The following is an 18,392-nucleotide window of genomic DNA, read 5'->3' on the forward strand; positions in this document are numbered from 1 at the left end:
GGTCTTTGAAGTCAGCAGAACTATTCCAACTGATTTCAATGCACTTTGGGTCAAGGCCACAGGAGGAAGAAAGCAAATGTTTTCTGCCTGAAAAAGTATTAACCATTGGCATTCAAAGAACAATGTAGTCTGATGTGTAAAATATATTCCTTTAAATAAGGCATCAGAAACTTATTAATTTCCATCTGCCTCCTAATAATTTGTCACTAATACACTAAAAAGGAACATGTTTATAGAAGTCATAATCATATACAGAGCAGAAAAAACTCTTAATGCTGTCATTTGGTTCCTATCTTGCTTCCATTCCATTTTGCGTGTATTGTATTTCTCACTAATGTAACGCTGCTTATGCTGCTGATTACGTAAGCACTAAGCACTGTAGTTTTCCAGTTGAATTAAACTTCACTGCACTGATGGCGGTTGACAAAAATATCAAAATGATTATTTTTCTGTACAATTTAGTCTTTAAAACATCACAATTCTTTTTGTAAATGAGAAGAAATAGGTCAGAGATACAGAATTTGGGGGGAAAGAAGAGTTGTTCTGGGAGTAGTGTAGGGGGTGCCACTCCTATCACACAGTCAGTCAAATGGACTGCATGCAGCAGCTGTGTAAGTAAAATCAGCAATAGGTTTGCCTGCAAATTTTGTCTCATGCAGTTATTAAATCCAAGAAAAGGAATCTATCGTCCAGCTGCCTACTGCCCAAGGATGTTGTCCTTCTGAATCAGCAGACCCATCACCATGTCAAAAGGTCATACTCAAGTCTAACACATGACAACAAGCCCATCAGGGTCAATGCATGTCAGGGCCTTCTGGCACACAACAGCAAAGCCTGAGTAGCTGAGCTTGCCTGTACGATAAACTAATACCATCTAATAGCTGTGACCAGCCAGAAAGGAGATCCCAGCCTGGTGAGCTGCCGAAGAAGGTAAGACTGAGTTGCCATAGCCAAACTGTATTTCCTGCGCATGAAGCCAGTAAATCTGCAACAGCTGGAAGATACAGCAAGAGAGGAGGGGAACTGGATTAAAGGTGACACAGAAAACTGAAGGATATGGATTAATGCCATTTTGCAGCCTTCTTTAGTGGTGGCAATGACCAGCCATAATGCATGTTACAGGTGAGAAAAATTGTTCAATGGGGGCTCTCAATTTCAGGATACTTCAGTGAAAGAAACTTCCTCATCTTTCAACATCAGCCCTGGAAATGTCCTCCCACTGTAGGAGCCAGTGCATCATATGGAGATTAGCAGAATTTATTCTAGGTTTCAAAGAGGAGTAACCAGAACAGAGTTAAGAACTCTCTTACCATTTGTAAGAACCATTGTTTACATTCACAGGAAAACCACAAAGCAAGGCAAACATAACATAATTTTAAAAAATGTGTTGGGTTTTTTTTAAAGCATCCAAGATAACAAACATGGTACTGTTTGTACTAAAGTATGGGTACTGCCAACCACAGTACAACAAGAGAGCAGTTCAGCTTGAGTTTAATCCTTGGAAAACCTCCTCCTTCTCCCCTATATTTCTTCCCACTGCAGAGCTGCACTAGTGGGAGTTGCCTAAACACAGGAGAAAAACTCTTACAAAGAAGAAAGGGTTATGAAATCACTTCATTCCCTTTCAGATGAGGATTCTGTGTCCTTCAGGTTGTCAAGCTGGGACGTCATGGTGGTCTCAGGCTGGAAAATCATGTAATCACAAAGGCAGGTTTTCTGAAAGGGTGTCTTACAGAAAACTGAGTTTTCCATGGGAGTTATCTATAAACTTTGGTAAGTGTTTTAGAGCAATTAGAAAAAATGGCATATGGTAAAGCTTTCATATTTTTTATAATATGTTAATGATTAACTGCTCTGCAACTAATCCTACATCTTTGTTGACTTAGTGGGAGAGTGACAAGGAACTGTGAGGTACCTATTTGGTAGCGTAACAAGTCTGACAATCTGCATGGGCATTTTTTTTCCACCTCCTTTCTGGAACTTGCTTCATCCAGCTGACACTGCTTCAAAGCCTTAGGCAACTCTCAGACTCACAGAAGTAAGTCTCCTTTTTTTTTTTAATATGACTTATTTTATGAAGTGCTGATAGAGAACAGATGGAGAAAGATTTAAATATTTATTTGTTTCCTATAAAGAATGTTTTCCCAACTGGGAATTGAAGAATTAGGTTTTCAAGCATTAAATCATAGGGCTATTGCTAAGAAGAGACCTTCTTAATTACTGTGCTGTTGGGTTTTTTTGAACTCCCTTTCTGCTGCAAGACTTAGATTTGAACAAAGGATTTGGTTAGTAAACCACGTCCAGTATAGACCAATAAAGCTGCATCTAGGCAGGATTCAAATGTCAGTTTCAAAATGCATGTGGTGCCTGGCAACATCTAAAGCAAAAATATTTGCTTAAAACATGAAATAAATGGAAATAAATTAATTCCTGCTTACACGAGCTGGGAAAATTAACTTTGTTCATATTTTATATAGGAAGAGTTTATCATGAACTTTCTCTTCAAGGTGGTTACAAGTTGCAGTAGAACTCCTAAAGCAAAGCTGTCTTGCAACAGGCAGACAGGCTGCACATAGGAAGGCTCATACTTCGCTCTTCTATTGTTACATTTTTAAATGTATTTTATTTTAGCTGTACTATCACGTACAAAGAAACAAGCATTGTCTCTGATCCTTTTGGAAATCTCTCCTTTCAACCGCCAATGTCTATGCAGAAAATCTCAGCATCGGGTTGTGCTGGTTGTGTGCTCTCCAATTCCCTCTTCTGTATGCAGCTCCTTATGCGCTGTCAGCACAGGCAACGCTCACTCCTCTTGACCAGGTGCCTGTGCAGCGTGTCCAGGCTGATGATCTGGGTGCTTCAGGTGTTCTTCATTCCTCCCACAGGCACCAGGCAGCATTGGCTCCTGCAGGAGGAATGCTGCCTTTTGGCTGGAAGGTGAATCCTTCTGGGTGACATTTGTGCTCCGAGACTGTATTCAGTGCCCCTCATCTTCCCAGTCATGCATGAGCTCTCTGGGACCTGGGTGTAGTTGCCTTAGTCAGACTTCTGACCCCTTAGCTCTCTTTTCTCTGTGCTGGACACCCAGAGTAAGCAAGCCTTTGGTTTTTCAGGGGCTGTCACTCCTGGCATGTCCCTAAACTGGCTCTAAATGGAGCTCACTTTAAGTCAGAGGCAAAAATCTGTAGAAACTATGATAATATGGGGTCATCTGGGTTCTGGGTCAAGCCTACTGCCATCTCACTGCCTACAAGCCTGCAACATTTCCTTATTTAACAAGAGCTTAAGGTAGGCTCAAGCACAGAAAAATAAATTAGGACCTGAAAAAACATTGAGAAATATACAGAAATTATCAGTTTCTCTTCACCCTACTATCAGAGCAAATCAAACAAAATCTTCTCCTGAAATAGGCAACACCTAATTTTACACACCTAAATTTCAATATATTCTTATTCAATGGAACTAAAGTGAAGATTGCTTTGGTTTACTTGTTTTCAAACACAATGAGAAAGTGGAAGCAGCGGAGTTCGTAACACTGGATATTGGCATTTGGGAGGAATGGGGGACATAAGGTGTGTTAAATCTGGAGATACTCTATAATGACTTTTAAGACTCTATGCCCTACAAGTTTGTCTTTTCTAATTGAAAATGAGTGTGTTAGTGACAGCTGAAACCTAAACATGAGACATCGGTGTTCAAGACTTCATGAATGACAGGCAGACTGTATTCAAGGAAGGGGTCGTAAATGCAGCTAACTTTGTATCTAGGAAAACAGGAGCAAAAGAATTGCCACACTGAGTGTTTGTTTAAACATCTTTTGAAGAAGCTAGGAATAGACTGATTTAGCAGCCCCTGCTGGCAACTCCTGTGGCAGGGGTGACAGCAAGAAGATAACCTTAGAGATAAAGCCACACTTCAACCAGAGCCATGCTGAAACAGTGATTACAGAAGGTTAGAAAGCATTTCTGAAGTTCTCTTTTAGACACATCCGAATTCAAGGGTCTATAGCATTAGTACAGTCGTTGACTATCATGTCAAGGACCATGCAATTTGTGTAAGACTTCCACAATTTCACATGACAAGCCCCAGCCCCATTTCACAATTCCTTACAGCCTCTTTCTGTGTCTGAGCCCTTAGGTTCCAGGTGTTGATTACTGGCCCAACCAGCTCTGCCCAGTGCCTCAGGTCCCAGAGGGGGAAGAGATACTCAGAGGAGATGCTGCTGCTGGGGAATGTATTACCTAGCACATACCAACCTCTAAAGGACTTCTGTTAAATGGCAAGCTCCCTCCATGCCGCTGAAAGCCAGTGCTGTCTGGTCCTCAATCCGTTATATGAAATGATTTATTTAAAGACAAGTCTTGTGGGTAATTGCGTGGTTGGGGGCACTCTCTTATGCAACCCTACAAGTTGGACATCAGCCCCTGGCACAGGCTCTCACCCCATGAGGGAGTCAGACCCAGTAACCTGAAAGGCCCAATTATATTTAAATGCACTAATGAAGAAATTATGCCAGCCTTTTTTTCCTTCATTTACTTGTAGTTTTTTTTAAATCTTTGTTTCAGGAGCTTAAGGCAGGTTGAGTTTTAGAAAGCAGATCTGAAACCCAGCTGATGCATACCAACTGCTGAATGTAATTAAAACAGCTTTTCAAAGGACCCAGTATTAATTCCAGAAGTGAAATGTATTTGGTGGCATTTAGGTTTCTCTGCTATGAGTACTAATATCATAGCCGCAGACTTTTGTCACTAGCAACTACAGGAAGCAAAATAAGTGTTGACAAAATTTCAAGTGTAGCTCCATTTCTGTTTGCTCCTGCTGCTGAGAACTTCAGGAGGTGAGACTGTGGCCACAAAGAACTGACCTTTACCTCTTCAACTGCAGCATTTCATTTTAGTCTTTTTAAAGGTAGGCCTGATGCACAGATGACTCAAAAAACCCTCTACGAAGCCACCTGGCAGTTAAGAGAGCAGCTTCCTTCCATTTTTTCTCCTAGAAGCAAGCTTGCAGCTGTAGGAAAGTCAACACAGCTCCCAGGTATCCTCATCTGTTTCTTGTAACTAAGAGGGGGAAGTCCTGTCTCATTCCATCCCTGAGGCATATGGCCAATGGCTCAGCAGGCTTTTCACAAACAGCTACTCACTGTGCAATGCTTGATTCAAATAAAAATAAGTAATAAAGACAAAAAGATCCTTCAAGTTTCTATATTTGGATGAATGCACTAGCATGTATCACCTTCTACCATTAGCGTCTGTCTTTTCTGTGCAAATCCCCAAAGTTTACATTTTGCTTTTACTCAGGTAGGGTGTCTAGCTAAAAATACATCCATGAGGGAAAGCCCTTCCAAATGAAGGAAATTAAAGATGTATAAAGAGAGAAAATGACAGTGAGGGACTATCAGATGAGAAGCTTGTGGAAACAGGTCTCCTTTTTTAGCTAATGTTCCTAGACTTTGCAAAGACTGTCCCCAAAAGCTGCTGGAATGTTTGCTGGTATGGACTGAATCGATTTTAAATTAAAATGTTAATGAAACCATGGGACACCAAGAGATGGAACTGTAGCTTCCTCTTAACACATTTCTCTTGCTTCTTTGGGTGAAAAGGGTTTTCAGTCATGATTTTCGTCCACTGGCACACACACCAAATAGACCCAGCTTGTTCCTCGTGGCAGGATTGCCTTTGTAGGCTACTTTCATCCCATGAAATAGCTGGCATGCAAACTTTGAGTGCTGAAATCTGCAGCCCTGTGTGAGCTTCTAATCAAGAACTACATGCCTGTAACACCAAATAATTATTCAGAACACACAGAACACACACAGCCTGTAGCTGACTGACTATGAGTTCATTTGCCATAGGAAATTTCATATAGCGATCATGTTACATCATTTTATTATTCAGACCATATAGGTAACCTTACTATACTAATTAAATTAGTTCAAAATATTTTTATAAATACTAAAGCATGAAACCAGCCAATAGGTTATACCAATGCTGACTCCGCTAGCACAGTCTGCCATATGAGCTGGGCTTTGAACTGTATTTAAAACATCACTCTAAACATGCAGGGACTGAACTTTCACATTTTTCTCTCGGAAGACTGGAAAGGGCATTTGCACAGGGACCAACAGTTTTTATGAAAACAAATAATTTCTTCACTTTCTTATGTGATGGCAAGTTAGTGATGAATCAAATTCTTCCTTTCCAAAGGTGATGCCTCTCTCTTTGAAATCTACAGGAAAGGCCCTGCTGGTCTCAGAGCCCAGTTGGGCGCCTGCATCCCCTCCCACAGATGGAGCCTTGCACAGGGACCCCCAGCCCACAGGCGGCTCCCCGAGACCACCTGCTGAGGCGGGAAGTCAGCCTCGGCTGTGGAAGGGGATTCTGAAGCCTGCCAGGGCGGTGAGGCCCTGCCATGTGCAGAGCCCTGTCCTTCATCTTTCTACGAGGAGTCTCAGTTTCTCAGTTCATCTCCCTTTCCCTTTCCCTTTCCCTTTCCCTTTCCCTCTCCCCCTTTCCCTTTCCCTTTCCCTTTCCCCTTCCCCTCTCCCTCTCCCTCTCCCTTTCCCTTTCCCTTCTTTCCCCCGTCCTCGAGGTCTCACAGCAAGTGAGCCACCGAGATGGGCGAAATCCTGGAGGGAGACGCCCTCTGCAGCTCACTCCCGGTTTTATTTGGCATCTGCAGGCGAAATGTCTCGGGTTTTTTGGAAATGCTTGCCACAGTTGTCCTGAAAAACAAACGTTCTCTCGCTACATTTGGGGGAAAACGAGTTTCCCTGATGCCCTTTGCCCGTTGGCAAGCACACAGCGTGACCTTGGCTGGTGCCGCGGTGGGACCACCTCGGTGGGACACCCGGTCCCACAGCGTGCCCAAGGTGCCAGAGATACTGTGACTTGTGTCAGAAAGATCAGGCTTAAGGTTTGTGTCAGAAACTTGAGACAAATATGGTCTTATCCAAAGTCTTCCCTTGAAATCAATGCCTCCGGCAAGGGGTATGTATCTGTTCCCATTTGATAATACCATCAACACCTATAGTGTGTTTATTAAATATTCATAATGATAGAGACTGGAATCAGGAACCAGACCTTTGTTTTCACTTAGACATGTTTTCATATGGTAAGCAAATTCCTGTAGCTACTTCACCTTAATATCTTGTTCCTTATTTTCTTACTGAATATTAATACCAAGAGGTCATAAGTACAGGCTTCTGTCTGTTTTTCCAAAACAGGCAAGTTTGAGAACTGTAATCCAGTTTCATAACTGATCTCAAAAGTACTTCTTTTCCACCTTGATTTTTCTCTAAGTCACTGATACAAGATTAGATCAAATAAGTTCCAGTGGGCAGGGTGTGGAGAAATGAGCCAAAATGAATCATTACCTACATAAGCAATTTTTTGTGTCTAGACACTTGGTCCCTCATGTAAAGCCCATGTTTGTTAGCTGGATATTCTCCAATGTTTTCAGAATTTTTGTATAAGCCTTGAATTCTTTCATCCTGCATGTATTCTTGTTCTGTGTTTTTTGTGAATCTCATAAAAAAAAAACAAACAAAAAACAAAAAAAAAAACAAAACTTTTCCTATTTTTTAGTTTTATGATTCAATTCTGGACACCAATCTAAGTAGCTTAGCACAGGAAGGTTTGATAAGAGGGCTCAGTAATCACAGGTACAATCTAATTTAATTCTGTGAGCAGATGCAGTGCATAAATGCAATTCATGCAGATATACACTGGTACCATAATCTGAATGGCTCTCAGTGACATGGATCGGCCTGCTTGCCTATCTTTTATGACCTTGATATCAGCAAGTCGTTTAAATTAATGTGTATGATGTATACAAAAAGTGTTACAGAAGTATGTGCTCTGCACAAAATGGTATTTTAATATGGTTCAGGCTTGGCTTCTGTGTGCTCAGCTGATTCAAACAGAAGCAGAAGGGGGTCAGCACAGGACTCCTTTGATTGTGCTCTTTTCTGTCTAGCATCTTCCCATCACTAGACATGTACAGAAACAACTTTATTTTGATATGGAACTGGGACAAAAGGAAAACCATTCATAATGTCCTGTTGGGCTACTATGCTGTATGGCTGGTACCAACTGTTAATTAGTTAGAGGGTTTTATAATCAAATTGTAAACAAAATAGCAGCTTGAGAAAGCCTTTATAAATTGGTTTTGTTTTAAGTAGATAAAAACACAGTAGGCTATTCCAGAGCAATTTCCTCCATGCAGGAAAGGATTAAATGTACGTTTGCAATAATAGAGATAAATATGTCCCACAGGAAATCAGTCCTATCGGAGATACATAGATGAATTGGAAAGCCAAAATGATAAATTGCAGATGTTACTGTGTTTGGTTGGCATCATAAACCACTCTGTCCCATCCTCTTATCACTGCTATCAGCTTCAGGACTGAAGTAAATATATAGTAGGGACCAGTATAAAAAGATGGACAGTGTTTGCTTAAGTCCACATTGTTATGAAGATATTTTTTATTTCAGATTTCCACAGATGGATTTTTGCAACTAGGTTGTATCACCGATTAAATTTGTTAGTTTAAGATAAGTAAATAGAAATTTGCTTTAGTAACAAAACGTATTTGCAGATCTATCTCCTTATTATGCGAGTGGACTTGGTACGGTATTTCTTCAGTCTTGAATTCAATAGGAGCAGGATAAAAGATATTTTATATAACTTATAAAGTACCCTAGAACCTCTCATATCTACATAATAAATTCAAGGCCATATCTTCTCTTATCACACATAATTCCTATAATTGTTCAGAAGGTTGTATGACAGATGTGGGAAATTAACAGATTCTTTTAAAAATTAGAATAAAGCCCTAATTTGCACTCAGAATGTACGGTCAACAAACAAACCTATAATCTTCTGCTCGCTAAATGACTATAATCTTTTCCACCACAGTATTGGGATGATTTGAACTGGAGAAGTTGGGCAGATTATGAACAAGTGTGATTTGTGAAGGTAAAACACTAAAGAGAACTTGGTTAAAGTCTGAGGGTGGGAAAGCAATGGCAGAACATCCAGACTCCAGCCCATGCACTAAGCGTTATATTTCTGATTAATTCAAGTATTTCTGCTAATGCATGCACAGTTAAATAATATAAAAATGGTCAAAGTTCAGTGGTCATTATTAGACTTTATGGCCTGGATTTGCTCATGCCTCCAAACTATGGCGTTTTGTAATGCTGGTCTCAGCAACTCTCAGTAAGGGCAGCACAAAAGCAGAATTCTGTTCAGGTTGGGCTGCTGCACTGAAAACACATCTGCTAGGGGAGAAGAACGTGACTTCTACGGCTGCTCTGTAGGATCTCTTGCAACAGTCAGGATCCTGAGGATTTTGTTAGGTTTAGTTGCTACTAGCTGGTAACACTAGGGCTCCTGATAACATGTAATGTGTATAACGACATTTGAACATAACAGTTAATTACCAAGGAAGAAAATAACTTGGAAAAAGACATGAATTTTCCTTTTGTGAACATAAAAAGGCTGTTGTAATAGGAGCTAATCAGAGATCCTTTCTTCTTCTTGTGATATAATGACATATACAGAACTAAAACCTAGATTTATCTATGAACGTTAAACTTCAACAGTTCATTACATTTGGGGAAAGATGACTACCACCCTCCCTCTGTAAACATACTCTCTCCTGCTTTTTCTTTTTCACTGCCTAGTTCACCTATTCATTCAAATAATAATTGCCTTTGTAATCTTATACTGTTTTTCTTTCCAGTGCCTCTCTCTCTTCACACAGTAACCGTGTCTGCGACAGCATAGGAGACCTCCAGAGGATGAGTTCCCTGGTGGGCACCTCACACCTACAGCTAGCCGCCTTTGCTCTGGGTACGGTAGGCTGGATCCTCTGCACCATTTCAATGGGAATCGTGGAATGGAGAGTGTGGCATGTGGACAACACCACCATCATTTCCTCTGGCATTGCCTGGGTGGGGATTTGGAAAGTCTGCTTCATCAGTTATCTTCATGTCTCACCTGGCTATGAAGAACAGTTCTGCCATAAATTCAGTGGCTATGACTCCTCCATCCCCCATGAAATTTATGCTGCCCAGGGTCTCCTGTTGATTGCCATGTTCATGGGCTTGCTCGGATTGACTGCTACAATATTTGCTCTGAGAAATGTTTACATGGGGATCACTGACAAAACTCTCATTACGCGTTTTTTCCTGGTGGGTGGCTTCTTCTATGTATTTTCTAGTCTGTGCATCCTGATTCCCGTGAGCTGGAATTTCTATTCTGTAACACACAACCAGAGCATTGCTTTTCCTCCTTCTTACTACATGCCCTCCAGCCCAGCAGTGCAGGAAGCTGGTGCTGCCATTCCTATTGGGATTGTAGCTGTCATCCTTCTGCTGCTAAGTGGGACTTTTTCTCTCTCGTACAGATTTCCGGTGACTGTGAACACTACCATGAAATCCTGACAGGATAAATTCCTCCCATGCTGTTTCAGAACAAGAGCAGTCAAGGGTTAAGGTCAGCAGCATGAGTGAGTTTATAATCAAGGAACTGCAGAATTTAGTCTATAGTAACCACACTATTTTGTTATATGAACCAACTGAATTACCATCTTGTCACATATGACCAGCAGTTGATCTTTGGCATAATTGCTGTTGAGCAGCAACTATGATAAAACTTTTGCTATTTGTCCTCTTTTGTAGATACAAACGTCATTGATCATTTTTTGTGTAAGATATTTACCACGCTCAAAGAGCTGGTGCTGAATGAACTGTTCTGTTAGAAAAAATGTGAAATAACACGTGTTAAATATGAACTTGTTTCCTTGTTGGTACTAAACTATTTTATCCATTATTTAATTACGTCTGTAATAAAGTATGTTTTGTGACAAGCCAAAACTTTTAATACCAATGGTATGAGTGTCATCATGGCTGTGTCAAATGAGTCTTCCCTGAATTGTCTTGCAAAGGTCTTGCCAGTTTCTCCTCTTCCTCTAGGGCACATAAAGAACCGTGTCTTTAATGTTTTGGTTTTTTTTTCTTTCAAGCCATTTGCATTTTATGTTGCAACACATTTGCCTGCAGGCAAGGTGCGCTCCTAGTTTGTCAGGCACCCAAAATGTCTGCAAGTGTTTGATTCTTCATCAGATGATTCACCTGCTCCAAAAGTATTGCAAAAGATGGAAACAACTTCTAAAGTTATTACAAAACTGCTGTCAAAATCGGTGCTGTAAGTAACCAGGAATATTCAGTACAACATTCAGGGTATGATTGATTTGACCTGATGTAGACAGCTATACCTAAACCAGTCACTCCAGGCTCCATTTACAGTCAGTGTAGAGACAAAGACAGTCTTTTTCCAAAATAGATGCCTAGAATGGCTGGGAGATGTCATGCTCCCTAAAAACCTGTTTCACTTAACCCACTGTAATGGCTGTAATAACTACAGTTGCTAATGCTGGTGTACACAAACAAACTTCACCTAAGCTAGATAAAGTTAGGTGAAATGAATCTGTCATTTAAATGGCATTTTGTATGTCAGTGCTATTAAAAAAAAAAAAAAATGTCCCAAACACTGCAATAAGGGCAAATAAATAAAGAAATTAAGAGCTTGGGAGAAATGAGTAAACAGTGTTGTCTAACTGTTTGCTAGTTCAAAACAAAAGTCCTGAAAAGAAGTTCCTCAAAAAGTTATTACACTTTTAAAGAAATGCTGCAGGAATCTAAGTCATTTAGTTGTACTCTTTTATCCTCCATTTTCTAAAATACTCATGGATTCAGAGAAAGAAGAAAAGAAAACGTAATGAAAATTTAATCATTCTTGAACATTACAAGAAAAGGTAAAATGCCAGCAAACCAGATCTTACTGCTTGTAGCTGCTATTACCTCAACTTGTCCTAGCAGTCCAATTTGTCCTCCACATCTTCTACATGGTCTTGACTTTGCTGGACTGTCTATACAGAATGTCTACATCACCTTCATTCCCTCTTCAGTCTTCCAGTCTCTTCTGAAGGAGCAGCTTGTAACATCATTGGTGGGGGTTTTTTAATCTGCTGCAAGGATTTATCTTTTGACTGTTTACAATGCTGTAAAGCACTTTCAAGTGGTGTTTCAATGAAGGCAAGTGATTTAATAGTTTGTTTATCATGTACTGTTTCTAGCTTGACTTCTACTATACATCCTTTACAAGGTTGGTAGGTTGTGTTTTAAAATGTACAAGTCAATAGAACTGTTACTGCTTCCCACAGGGCCTACAATGATAATAGATGTGATCTTATTGTAGTTGTAAAGAAAAAAAAAATCTATCCATGTGTTTATCTCAGCATTTCCCCACTCTAATTAACCACCAATATTCCCTGGCAATGAATTTGAACTTTAACAGAAAATGACTGATTCTTCAACTTTTTTTTGAGTTCATATATGCACAAAAATGTCAGTAACCCCAACTGTATTTGTTAGCTATATTCCCTAAATGATTGGGCTTGATTTACATTTATTCTTCTTGGCTAAAACAAAAAGGAACAAACCACATCAGACACATGTCAAGTTTCTGTGTTGCTGCCGCAGCTGTTTCCACCAGTGATTATGTTCATCTGTCCTGACGTGTGGCTAGGAAACACTGTCAAATGTAGGCTAGATGGTGAGGAAATTCCCCAGCTAAACACTGGAATAGATTACCTAAGGAGATGGGTGGGTTTTTAAAACAACATTTTATCAAAATCAAGTTTGGACAAATCGCCATGAAGACTGTAGGTATGAGTGACCCTACCTGAGGACAGAGGGGTGGTCTAGATGGAGCTCTTGGCATCCTTCCCCACTGTACTTCTAGGTCTCTAATACAGGAGTCTATCGGTAGTCACATGGTCCAGATTATATGCTGATATACGATAAAACCTAGTCTATGGTCAAATACCAGGCTATGTTAAAACTCCCAGACCTTCCCTGAAGAAAAGATAAGAGAAAAAAACTCTTAGCTCAAAACAAGACACAGGCAAAGCTTCCACTGATTTCAACGGGATCAAGCCTGTCTAACCTTGATTCCTCAAGTCTGTGTGATTCATTAAATTGTAGTGAATGTTTGCATTCATTAAGATTTTGGTATTGGTAGAAAATAAAGCTCCCATGTTTTTACTTCACCAGTGAGGAAACATAGTCTCTTTGTGCATATTTTCATGACATACTCGTTTTAGAATTTGAGAAGCTAAGTTACCTTTCAGTAAGTCAGTTTGTTACCATGTCAGTTGTGCTTCTATACCTATTTTTAGGGTTGTATGCAAAATCAGGCAGCTGAAATTATTTCAATTTAAAACTCAAAAATGCAAAACTTTTTTGGAAAGCTATTTTTTAACTTAGATTGCTTTAGAGACCTACACTACAGCCTGGCTCCACGATCATTTGTAGTAGCACAGTTGAGGACAGGCAGCAAGCTGTAATGCAGACAGGAGCGAGTGGTCAGGGCCTTGAGGTAGAGAGATAAGCAGCAAGAACCTCTTAAGCACATTTCCCCACTGAAGAGATCATATCGTGAAGCTCTGTCTCCAGCTTCCGTGCAAACTGGGACCTGCTGCCTCCCCAGTGACAGCAGTGCTCGCCTTGTGGGCTCCACCCTGTCTAGGAATGTCTCCACACTGGGCTCTGTCTACACATAAACTAGCCTCACTTTATTTTTTCTGAGTTGATAATAAACAAGTATCTTGTGATTCACTCACATGTCTGAATTCACTGCTGGGGGAATGATCTGAATACCAAGACTCCCTTTGAGTTCTGCTGGGTATCTAGGCATAACGATAAAGCACACATCTTTGACCTCCATATAAAATGCTCTTTTGCATTAATCTATCACATGATGCATTTTGTTAGCCTTATTTACACGTATCATCTACCTCACCTGTCCATTCATGGCCGCAGATCAAAATATGCATGAATATACATTCAGTATTCCTCTCAAATATCGATGCTCAAATAGTGGATGGAGCTAAAGAGTGCCTAATAGTAAAACAGGCCAGTAGTGTCAAGCCTACTGAGATTTTCTCCCTGGGTGAATATGCAATTTTGATCAACATCATTTGTGTTCAGGTAAAGGAAGAGGGAGGAACTGCAGACATTGTACTGCAGAGTAGATCATCAAATTAGTCAGGTTAAGTCAGAAAACAGAATTTTTATTCAAGTCAGCAGTTTTAAATGAAGACAGCCTTAATTGCCAATTTAGCTGATTAAAAACAACACTAGGCTCAGAAAGAAATGTCTTTGTTGTCACATGGCTTATGGTATATTACAATGATGAGAGGGTGTTTTTCAGGAGAGAGCTATTTTTAGACCTTGGACCATTTTTCCCTTAGAATGGAAAAACTGAAATGTCACAGGCAATTTCCTGCTCTTTAGGCCATTAAAATACTTCAGGACAAAGAGTTTTTGCTTAAAAAATGTAAGTCTGGCTGGCATAGTGTTTAAAAGCAAATTGTTTTCTTAAAATAGGAAACCAGTGTACATTAAATTAAAGGTTCCCAGAAGAGACATGTTCTCTGTGAAAATATACCTTTTTCAAAATTGAACTGGGATTCCTTTCATTTTTACCAACATCTGTGTTGTCAGATCCAGTAATGGCTCATAAAAACATATTTTTCTACTGACACATTTCCTTTTCCACTACTCAAATAATTTACTCTATTTCCCTTGCTTGAGAGAGGTGAGATCGTTCAATAATCATCACGGTGGTTCGGAGTGTATTGGCTCTCAGTTACTGTGTCAAAACCAATTATACACCAGTCAAGAAAATGTAAGTGAATCTCATCTCAGAATTATAAACCCAATAAATACCAAGTCATAATTGGGAATGGGGTAGAGTATGCACTGTTAAGACATAACTGACAGAACAACACATCACCCCCTTTCTCTTGGGATATATGTGGAAAAGACCAAGTACGAGGTTAATTCCAAGCATTATATTTTGAAGAAACATATACACTCTGACTGTCCAGATTACTGCACATGCAGGCTGATTTTCAGCAGCTGTATATGCAGACCCATTATGGTATAAACTGGGATAGATAAAAAAATAGATCTCACTTTAAATTAACATTGCCAAAATATTACCAGGTGCCTGAGATCAGCTGATGAGAACAATTTGTATCTGCCCACCCAGCCTGCCCCACATGGCCTTAGAAAAGACATTGCAAGTAGCAGAGAAAGCATAGGAGAAACTGAAAACTAGAGGCATTGCACCCACTATGCAGGTGTATCACAGCTGCTGGCTGACTGAAATTGAGGGGGGGAAACCCCTAGCAAAACAGAAGTGCTAAAAATCCCTGAAGGCTACAGAACTGGAAATGAAGCACTCACAGCATGGGGAAGAGATTGGAAATAACAGTGTTATTACTGAATAGCAGTTTGAGGGTATGGGAACAAAACTAGCCAATATGGAGATGTTCCATCTATCTCCAAAAGAACTGTGTAATATCCAGTAGCTAGGCATGGCCAATAAAAAAGGACCAGATCTTGGGGTGACTTTGAAATCACTTAAAGCCAGATTTCTAGTGATTTGTCCATATAAAGTTGTGGCCATCCACTTACTGGACTTTCAGAAGTCCTGCTGAAAAGCTTAAGCTATCCATATGCAACTTTCAGAATAATTGAGCTGAGCTTAAATAAACCTGAGCTTTAGTATTCCAAATATGCATAAAAACTGATGCGTAGTCTTTCTGTACGACAGCTTTCCATTTGTAAAATAAAGATAGTAGAAACTCACAAAAAGATACAGTGATAAATACATTAAAGATTAATATGATGGGAGCCCCAGAAGGCACTGAAATAGATCTGCTGAACCCCTGGGTTTTGTTTGTACTCAGAAGCCGTACTCAGGGACACAGAAGTCCCTTGGGTGTGTGACACCGCCTTGCTGTTACTCACAGAGCTGAGGCAGAAGAGGAATGGTGTCACGCAAGGCGAAGGGGGGAAAAACTGGGACAGCAAGGAAAAAGGAAAAGAGAGAGAATGAAAAGGAAAAAGAGGCAGATTCTACAATGCAGAGGGCCTGACTAACAAGTGATGTGTCAAATGTGGAAAAAAAAGATAAACAAGAAAGCAGGAGTCATATGCTTCAAAGGGAAGCCAAAATGAACTGAAGAAAGGCAGAAGAAAAGAGAGGTAGATGATACAGAAGGCAACACTGCAAAAGAGTAAGGAAGGGGCCCACCATGTCCCCATCTAACCACGCCAGCTTCGGCTGAGTATTCCTTGATGGCACTGACTCAGGTGGGAACCACATCCTTTTGCAGCACTGAGGACATCAGGGACCCAACTGAGAGCAGGGCCAAGCAGTAAAATAATTTGCTGTGCTTTTTTTCCCCCAACGTATCCATCCTGGCTGCATTTGCCCATGGCGTTTCACAGAGGTGTCTGGGCCATGTCCGGTTGGGTACCACCTTCAGCTGGTCAGCATCAGGAATGCTGGGCTGGATGCTGGGTGTCACCTCCCGTGCAGTGCCAAGCGTGGCTTTCCAGTGTCACCTCTGTCATCTCTTCCAGCACTGCTCAGATGGGAACTGGGAAACTTGAGCAGATGCTGCAGTCTCCAGGGACTTTTGAATAAAGGTCTGTTGCAGAGTCAGACTCGGTGAAGACATTACCCCCTGGAAACCCTGGTTGCTCAGAAGGTTTTACTGGCTGCTATGGTTCTGGGAGCACTAGGAAAAACCTACAAGCTTTGCCCTAAGAAATATTTATAGGGGCTGTGCTCAAAATCTGCGTATCAGCTTTTTCTTAGCTGGGGGAATGTTGAAAATGTTCACTGGTGTATGTGTGTTAATCCCCGTGAGCTGCAATTTCTTTTCTGCAGTGTGCAGCCACAGTGTCTCATTTCCCCTTCTCCCCACGCCAGCCTGGGGCACAGGAAGCTGGTGCTGCCGCTCCTACAGGGATTACAGCCCTTGTCCTGCTGCTTGTGAGTGGGACCCTTTCTCTTTAACATAAACACGCTATTATGCTGAATGCCAAGGCTCCTTCTGATAATACAGGCTTCAGATGCCTTCAAGAAATGTGTGGCAGGGCTACAAGATAAACATACCAACCTAGTGACTTCATCTGCTCAAGGAGCTCTCAGCTGTGACTCTTCAGTGACATTCATAATTTGCTGTTTGAATTCAGGGGAACAGAAACAAACTATGTGACAAATGATTTTCACTGAAAGTATTTTTTATTAACTAACTCTAAAACACTTTCTGTGTCTCAGTCAGGTAGCTGAGTTCACTTCTGTGTTGCTGATGAGTGTTATTTCTAAAGTGACTTTCTGCACAGGTGGACTTTGTTTTTCAGAGGTATGTAAATTCGGTGTTCATTTAATTGAATGTTGCCCATGTAACCAAATGCTGCATCAATGGTGACTTTACCAAAAGACACCTAAATGATGCTTTTTTTAATAACATAATTTCAGAACTGACCTGCACACAGAGATCATGCAGCATGATGGACACAATATTTACTCTGGTTAAGTGCATCTTAGATATTATAACCTATGGTAGGAATAATATGGGATTGTTGGAATAACTGTACGTTTAATGTAAAGGTTTCAGACTAACTGGTGTAATACCCCTCTGGCAGGAAGGTGCTCAGCACATGCCAGCTCATCCTATCTTTCTGTGAGCACAGACCACGAAAGCATCTCCCATGAACCTATCGATGTGACTAGTTGCAAGAGCATTAATACCTTACCTTCTTGCTGCTGTTTCTCAGAAATGTTTGTATCCACCTGGTCATCTCTCTATAAATTTGCAGTGATAACCCAGGAATTCTGAGACTTAGATTTTTGCAGCTATACATAGTAAATGTTGCTTGGTGTGCTAGTAGTCCAGAATTCCCAAATGGTCCTGGTGACATCCAAATCTGATGCAGTCACCAAAGTGGGTGGCAGTCTTCAATGCCTCCAGGGTGCTTCCAGCTGCCATGCTCAGTCCAGGCCTCAGAAGCTGCTACCAGGTACTGTTCTTTCTTTCAAAAGGCTGATCATCAATCCATTTGAAGAAAGTATCGACATCATCCATACTGTATGCCAGGAGTTTTGTCCACAAATTTCACAAGCTTTGACATGAACATTTAAACAGCAGTCATATGAAGATTGTTATTATCAGTCACAAAAACTTGCTTCTGACAAAAGCATTGCTTACTCCTCAGAGACCTAGCAGTGCTTCAGAAAAATCTGTTTCACTAGTAAAACTTCATATTTACTGCAGCAAATACAGAGTACTCTGAAGTAGATATAACCAGAATAAACCTGAGTGTGAAAGATCTGTTAGGCTTTTAGCCTGAAAAGTGAGTCTTACAGGAGTCTGATCATGGTAGTCACAGGGACTTTAGAAAGTACTCCACATCTTGCAGGATTGCTCTTTAATTTTAGTCTGAAAAGGCTAAGCTCTG

General features: G+C 40.6%; 1 protein-coding gene across 1 annotated transcript; it reads left to right on the plus strand.

Annotated features, from left to right (window-relative positions):
* Positions 1 to 1,982: 1,982 nt before the first annotated feature.
* Positions 1,983 to 10,721, plus strand: CLDN34 (claudin 34). Its single transcript, XM_026854382.1, has 2 exons — positions 1,983 to 2,038; positions 9,749 to 10,721. The coding sequence occupies exon 2, from the start codon at positions 9,807 to 9,809 to the stop codon at positions 10,449 to 10,451; it is 645 nt and encodes a 214-aa protein (XP_026710183.1). The 5' UTR covers positions 1,983 to 2,038; positions 9,749 to 9,806; the 3' UTR covers positions 10,452 to 10,721.
* Positions 10,722 to 18,392: the final 7,671 nt, after the last annotated feature.

The sequence above is a fragment of the Athene cunicularia genome (genome assembly GCF_003259725.1).
Source record: "Athene cunicularia isolate RWA chromosome 1 unlocalized genomic scaffold, athCun1 chr1_part1, whole genome shotgun sequence".
Taxonomy (NCBI): Eukaryota; Metazoa; Chordata; class Aves; order Strigiformes; family Strigidae; genus Athene; species Athene cunicularia.